Source organism: Marmota marmota, unplaced genomic scaffold (genome assembly GCF_001458135.2).
Source record: "Marmota marmota marmota unplaced genomic scaffold, marMar, whole genome shotgun sequence".
NCBI lineage: Eukaryota > Metazoa > Chordata > Mammalia > Rodentia > Sciuridae > Marmota > Marmota marmota.
This window is the reverse complement of record NW_025999945.1, coordinates 8167631-8175877: the sequence shown is the minus strand read 5'-3', so window position 1 is coordinate 8175877 and position 8247 is coordinate 8167631. Positions and strand designations below refer to the sequence as shown.

General features: G+C 31.6%; 1 protein-coding gene across 1 annotated transcript in view; it reads right to left on the bottom strand.

Moving 5' to 3' along the window:
• The window catches only part of Hectd2 (HECT domain E3 ubiquitin protein ligase 2), a 105521-nt gene that overhangs the window by 38503 nt on the left and 58771 nt on the right, over window positions 1–8247 (bottom strand). Inside the window, exons 4-6 of the mRNA XM_015500026.2 lie at window positions 1714–1852; window positions 934–1036; window positions 455–544 (exon numbers count right to left, since the gene is read on the bottom strand). Of these exons, the coding sequence (XP_015355512.1) occupies window positions 455–544; window positions 934–1036; window positions 1714–1852 (332 nt within the window). The remainder of the gene's footprint in view (window positions 1–454; window positions 545–933; window positions 1037–1713; window positions 1853–8247) is intronic.

Genomic DNA, 8247 nt, shown 5'->3' with positions numbered 1-8247 from the left:
TAGAGGATAGGAAAGGCAGCAGAATACAACAGACACTAGTATGGCAATATGTAAATCAATGGATGTGTAACTGATGTGATTCTGCAATCTGTATACGGGGTAAAAATGGAAGTTCATAACCCACTTGAATCAAAGTGTGAAATATGATATATCAAGAACTATGTAATATTTTGAACAACCAACAACAAAAATTAAAAAAAAAAGAATTATAATGCAAAAAAACAACAACAAAGTACATGTATAAAGGCATCAATTGGTGTGAATATCCTTTATATACAGAAATATGAAAAATTGTGCTCTGTATGTGTAATAAGAATTGTAATGCATTCCACTGCTGTCATGTATTTAAAAAAAATAAAATCAATAAAAGATAAAAAAAATCAAAAGAAAAAACAGAAAAAAAAGAAGAGACATAGAATTATATTATTTAAATATTCCCATAAATAATACTCACAGTATTAAGTAAAGCATCATATACAGCATTCACAAATTTAGCATTAATCCCGGAGTCTTCAATGGTATTAAATGAGGCAGCGGCATCTTTCTGCAAATTCAATTAAAGATTTAAGGTTATATAACACATTAAGAACCACTCTTGGTAATATTTGCACCATACTTTTCCTTGAAGTTTTCTATTTTGTGGTCTGATGATAAAAAGGAACTATTAGGGCAAAATTGCTGAAAATAAAAAACGAATACCTAAGAACTGTTTCAATAACTTTCTTTTTTTTTGAAAATCAAAGAACTGGGTCAAACTTTAACACTAGTACAAATAAATATGTAATACATATAATTTAAAAATCAATACATATATATGCTTGCTATAAAGTTGTTTAAATCAATATTGGGTAGAAAATGAGGTAATTCTGCCATATCTTTTTGGGAAAATTCAAAATTAATAATGAATTAAAAATGTGTTGTATGTATTATTACCTTAAATATAGCATTTAATCCAGGGAAAGAATCAAATATTGTGAGATAAAAATCATGTACTGTTTTCCAATCTCCTGATGACTTAGCTTTTTCTACATCTTCCCTAAAATGAAAACACATATTAATCATACATAGATAGAAATATTATTCAGATAGTCACAGCATTCCTTTTTACAAATGTGTGTCACCAAACATGCAATTTAAAATACTGAAATAGAATAAAAAAATCTGTTCCAGTTAGTTAACATAGTTTGTTAAGTTTTGCATTCATCTACTTTAAAAAATAGTTTATTCTTGACATGACCCTTTAATTAGTTACTCTCTTTCCTCTCCTTCATAATAAAACTTATGGAGGTTTTGTTTACACTCTGTGTCTCTGCTTTCTCATTCCCATCAAGTTTTTCAAATTATGCATTTTGGTTTTCTGAATAGTGACATATTTTATAACACTTTGCATAGTAGCTGAATTATTTTTTTAAATGATAACATTTTATTAGTTTATCACCATACTTATTTATTTTTGCCTATTTTGACTCCTATTCTCTTTCTTAAGTGTTTCCTTTCTTTTGCTACAACATATTTAACCGTAACCTGTTATCCTGTTATTCATACATTGGTTTTCACCTTCCACTTGAGACATCTAGTCTTCTATGTCTTCTTTCTTGGCTAATAGCTCATAATGATGCACAAGTTCAACTAATTTCTCACACAAAGAAGTTAAATAAAGTCCTGACATGCAGATGACAATACGTCTATATGTAAGAGTGAATTAAAACTTACTGAAAGTCTTTCATAGTTTTGGGCTGGGTAGGAAGGATAGGTTCTGTAAGGACTGGGGCCTTGATTTCAGATGATAATGTATCTATAGGAATACGCTGCTTTTGTCTAACATCAAGGCAAACTGGTGGTAGGTCTCTCACTGTGAAGTATAAGAAAGCATTCAATATTATTAGTTACAAAATCTTTCCATTAAAAAAATCCCAGGCTAATTCAACATGAACAGAAAGCAAACTATTTTGTATTGTATTCATTCTGGGATAATGTAACAGAAAAAACTATCAAAGTGAAGTGTACTTACTAAGTGAAGTATACATGGGCTTATCCCCACCCTCTTTCACAATAGCTATGAGGCCATACTTTACTTTGAGGTATGTATTTAATATAAAGCTTTTCCCTTTCTCCTTCCTCACCTAAAAGTTGTCTTTTAAGGAATACATTAGTGAGGCTCAACATTTAATGTTTATAGGCTTTTTAATATATGTCCTCTGCAATTCTTTGTTGGAGCATTAGCATTTTCTTATCAATTAGCATGACATTTTAAAACATTTTTTGGAAATATTTGACAATGTGCTGTTTGCCCTTTCCTTACATTTCATAACCTATTAATTGTAAAATAAAACAAATACAGAGAAAAAAAATCTCGAAACAAATGTATGGCTTAATGAGTAATTATAAGGCATGCTAGGAAAGTGCTCCTTGAAGAACCACTGAGCTAAATCATTCCCAGCTGTTTTTCTATACCTTTTGGTTTATTTCTAATTTTAAAAAATATTTCTAATTCTTTCTTTTAATCTCTCCCCTTATCTCTGAGTTTTTTTTTTATAATTCTGATTTATGTTATTCTTTCAAGCATTATATCATATTCTTAATGTATTTTGGTGGATTTTGAAATAGGATTTTTCTTCCATTTTTGTGGCATGCATTTCCGTGTGCTTTTACTGTCTGAATGGCTGTTAACTTAGTTCCTTATTCACTTTATCATAATAAAATTTTGTAATTCAAAATTATATAATTTGACCATGATTCTTTCATTAATTTTTATTTGTAAACATTATTTCCAAACTTTAAGAACCAGGTTTACCTTTTTTTTTTTAAATATAGAATTCAAATATATAATGGCTTTGCTTTCTGAGATTTCCATACCCTATGTCCCTCCTTCCACTTTCATTCAGGTATCTTCTTTCTTTAAACTCCATTGTCCTTGTGCTGCTCAAAATTTATTCTAAGCTCTGTATGGGACCCTAACTGGAAGGAAGCACTAGTTAGTCTGGAGAATTATCACGGGTTTCACTGCTTCCTTTAGACCTCAGCATGAGACTTCTGCATTCTCCTGCTCTTGACAAAATGATGTCTGGTTTCAGCCTTTGTTCTCAAATCATTCTCCTGAACTTCCCAGTGGATGTCTTTCATTTATTCTAAAGCTTTCCTGTTTTAAGGTCCACCAAAACACAGCGCTTGTGCTTTCTTCTGATGCCTCCTGCCCAGATGGTAACACATGGAAAACTTAAGAGTTTTGGTGATTGTCCTTCTTATCTTTTAGGGTTTATGTGGACATTTTATCAGCTAATTTTGATGTAAATGATGCCCATGATTTTAAATGAAGCAACCCAACACAGGAAGTTATTTATTTCATGAATTTTCCTTCCTTTATTTCATACTGAAAACATTAAAGGCTATGACTTAATTATAGCTTTATTCCATAAATTATGATGCAGCATTCTTATAGCTGTTATTTCTGAAAACTTCAGGTTTAATTTATTTAACCTTAGATTAAGAATCTATTAAAACATTTTAAAACCACTATCCTCAAATTTCTTTTATTAATTCTAGTTTTTTGGCATTTCAATTGAGAAAATAAACCACAAACTACTCTATTTTGTGAAATTTTGTTTTTAAAACTCTTCTATTTGAAAGTTACAAAATTAGCCTCAGAAAATCATCATAATTAATGAGAAAATATTATAATCATTCCCTTTTAAACAAGACGAAGAAAATAAATAAATAATGCTAGGCCTGATGGCACACACCTGTAATCCTAGCAACTCAGGAGGGTAGCATGTTAAAGGCTAGCCTCAGCAATTTAACAAGACCCTATCTCGAAATAAAAAATAAAAAGGACTTGGGATGTGACTTAGGTTTAATTGTCACTGGGTTCAATCTCCAGTATTAAAAAAAAAAAAAAAAGAAAAGAAAAAGCATACAATCAGCACTTTCATTCAATACTGCTCTGGAGATCCGAGTTTGCACATAAAAAATATATTAGAGACACAGGATTAGAAAAGAGGAAATAACACTGTCACTTGCAAATGATCTGTTATAGACACAGGCAAATCCAAAAGAATCTACAGACACATAATTTGAAGTAGCAAAGTAGGGAGATTTAAAAAAAATCCACAAAATCAATTGCACTTCTAAATACCAGCAACAAACAAGTAGAAAACATAATTTAAAAGAAAAAATGTAAATTCAGGGGCATAATTCTGAGCTCTTTGTACTAAGTACTAATGAATGGAGTATTACTCAACCATAAAGAACGACATATGGCATTTGCCAGTAAATGGACAGAACTAGAGACTATCATGCTAAGTGAAATAAGCCAGTTCCAACAGGTCAAAGGTTGAATGTTTTCTCTGATTTGTGGAAGCTGACCCAAAATAAGGGATGAGGGGTAAAATAAACAAAGAGAGAAAGGAAAAAAGAGGAGAGGAATTTCATCTAAATAGAGGAAAGATCAGTATAATAGATGAAGGGAATTGAGGGGGAAGAACATGGAATAAATCTGACCAAACTTTTGTATGTACATGTACGGATGTGGCACAGTGGGGACTAGCATTGGGTATATTCACAGAGACAGAGATAGAGAGAAAGAGAGAGAGAGAGAGATACTGACTGATGGAAAGAAGGGAGGAGGGGAGTAAGAGTTGGCAGGGAAGTGCTGGAGGCTGAATTGGAGCAGGTTGTATTCCAAACTTTTGTGATAATGTCAGGATATATCCTGGTGTTATATATAACTAAAATCAGTAATTTTTTAAAAAATGTAAGCTCTCTAGAAACAAAATGAAATTGTGTTGAGAGATTAAAGACCTAAGTAAATGGCTAGAAATACTATCATAAAGAAGTCACTTTTCCTTGCAATTACAGATTCTATGCAATTCAATAAAAATCACAGTCTATTTTATAACTTGATAAACTGATTCTAAAAGTTATATGGAAGACAAAAGGAGCAAGAATAACCCATGTTGTTTCTAAAGAACAGGAAAAATAAAAAGAAGAGGGAAAAAAGAGAGAGGGGATCTTGTTCCACCAGATATCCAAACTTTTGAAGTTTACTCAGACTGTGTTTGACTAATACAGGCTCAGGTACATCAACTAATGGAACAAAGAACTCAAGAGTCATATCCAGACATACATGAAACTTCAATATATTAAATATATGGCAGATTACTGAAAAAAAAGAAAAAAAGAACCCCAAAATATGGAAAACATCAAGGAAACAAAATAAAGTCACATTCTGACTCTGGCCAAATGTATGAAGTTTTTAGTCATTCTATCTTTTCCGCCCTATTCTCTTTTTCCTCTATTTCTGGTACTCTAATGATAGGAATGTAATATTTTTTGTTATATTACCACAGGTCCCTGAGACTCTCTTCATTTTTTTCTTAGTCTACTTTCTTTCTGCTCTTTAAAATTTGCTAATTTCTAGTCTTCTATCTTCCAATTCTGTCCTCTCCACTCTACTGTTGAGTCTATCCACTAAGTTTTTTACTTTGTTTTATTGTATTTTCTCAATACTTCTAAATCAATAGAACAGATCAATATTTTACAGAGTTGAAATTCTACAATAATGAAATGCACATTTATAGAACTTAATTCTACTCTAACATAATCAGGATATATTTTTAACTAAGTTAGTACAGCTATATCAATAACCATAGCACAGTAACATTGCTATAAGGTCTTCCTTTCTTCCTTCCTCTCCTTCCCATTTAGAGTGTCTATTTTAGATTTATCATCAACTTTAATAGGCAAAAAAATTAGTGTTTGGGTATGTTTTAAGGCTAACTTTTATATCAGAAGATAGTTTAGAGATGCCAATTTTTCATATACAACAGAAATAGTTTTCAAACTTTACTGTATCTCAGAATTGTCTAGAAAGCTTGTTAAAACAAAGATTACTAGGACCTCTCCAGAGTTTATGTTAGTTAAGTAGGTCTGGGTTGGGGCATAAGAATTTGATTTATAACATGCTCCCAGGTGATGCTCTTGCTGGTGAATCTGGAGACTATAGTGAGAAACACTGTTCAATAGTTTTAGATGAGAGGACAATGATGCCAACAATACAGAATAGATTATTAAATTTCCTTAATTATGTTTTAATTAATTAATTAATTTGATGCTGGAGATTAAACCAAGGGCTGTGCACATGCTAAGCAAGCACAGTACCACTGATTTATATCACCAACCCTTTTCATTTAATTTTGAGAAAATTAAAGGATGGCCTTGAATTAGCCATTTTCCTGTCTAAGCTTCCTCAGTAGCTGATTATGTTTTACAACAGGTCTTAATTATGCTTTATAATTGATTTTTTGTCCTTTACTAAGTATGGAAATATTAGAATTTATATTATAAGCATAAATTGAATACAGTTGAATTTATCCACAAATGTTATCTTATGGATTATATATAGAAATTTTATTAATAGGAAAGAAAAGGGTATTTTAGCAGGAAAGAAATAAAGGGATAGTTGTTTTCCACTTTAACACCAGTCTTGTCATTGTTAACTCTATGGCTCCTCTACAGTTTTTCTTCCTCTTTCCTATCCCTTTCCACATACCTTTCCCAACCTAGCTATAAACACCCACTATTAGATACAGACAGACTTATTCAAATATAAATTAACTTATTAACTCACTGAGCACATATACACATTTTTATACCCACACATTTTTATTAATACCATGCTGAAGTAGAAGAAGAGTGAAATCTGAATTAGTAAGAGAAGAAGATTTTGGCAGAGTCTGAATGGGGAGATTCTTATATAAGAGAAAGAATAATGCCAAGATCTGGAGAATTATATTGTGAGGTTAGGACCAGAGACCTAGATGGGATCTATTTTTGGTGCAAAAGGTAACTTGGACTGAAGAATAATGCAGAATGTTAACATACTATGTTAATGAAACTTGAGTCAGAAGGAAAGGCCAAATACTTTGCTCACATTAGTGAATGAAAGCCAAACTACAGGATGTGACATTCAGCTATTAAGAAAGGAAAAATAACAGCTCACAGCTGCTCTCATGTCCCTGAATATCAAGGCATTGTTTCCAGAGACAGACTTTTCTGCCTATTCTCACAGATGGTTTATTAAAATCTAATTCAAAAGAGAAAAATCAATAACTATGGTTAAGGAGATTAATTAAATCTCAAACTAATACCATAAATAGAACAAGCAAGTCTTTGTTCTGTCATATGCAACTTTGTCTATAATATAGGATATTGTAATATACTGAATAAAGCAAAAATAATTATTTATCAGTGAAAACCTATCATTTAGGTTTAATTCAGTCCATACTTGGGAATGCTTTGTGCTAAATTGATAAGCAGTAATCATTTTCCCTTTCTTTTAATACACTGTTGCCAATTTTAGTTGGTTGCTTAGAAACATGAGGTAAAATACTTGAAGCCAATGTAAGAATAAGGACTGTGGTGCAGGCTGATGGTTTATCTAAAAATGTGAAGATCATAATACAACTATGTATAAGGGTGTAAGAATACCAGCCAAATTTTGCTGGCTCACTGTTTTCAAAGTCTGACTTTGATTGGAAACTAGTAATATATTGTTTTCCACAACTTCAGTCACCAATATGAAGACTGGCATTTTCAAATGGCCATATGATTAGGGGACGGTAGATTGTTTCTGGATAGCTAGCACAGATGGCAACAGCAGGATTAGAGGAAATAAGAGACTCTAAGTAGATTGAGTGTTCAGTAGGAGAACCTTTTCCTCTCTACTGCTGGAGAGGAAATCTTGACATAAAAAGATTTACGGCTGGTAAGACACTCTTACCATAAGCTTCATATGTAATGGAAAACACCAGTTTTAGAAATAGAGTAAAATCCTTCTGGTATCTGAGTTACTAAATTTGATAATCCTAGACAAGTCATTGAGTCTTTAGGCCTCAGTTTTGATGTTATAAAATGAAACAAAAAGCTTGAGTTAATTGCTCTTAAGGTTCCAAAGAAGAAATTTAAAGGCCAACTTGGGTGCTAATGGAAGAGGTTTACTGAGAGTAGCTCAGCTTTTCTCAGCTTAATATATCAATGCTTTAATTTTTTGTTTTTTAAAATAGCCTTTTTCAACAAAAATAAACAATGACTGTGATTGTTCAAAAACAAAACAGACTCTGATTAAACAGTTTGTAAGATACACTTACAAATTAATCGAAAAGCTTAAAAGAGTCCCCATTACAGTGATGTATAAATTGATCTGTAATAGACAAACTGAAGAAACTTGAAAACCTAAAATGTATAAGTCAT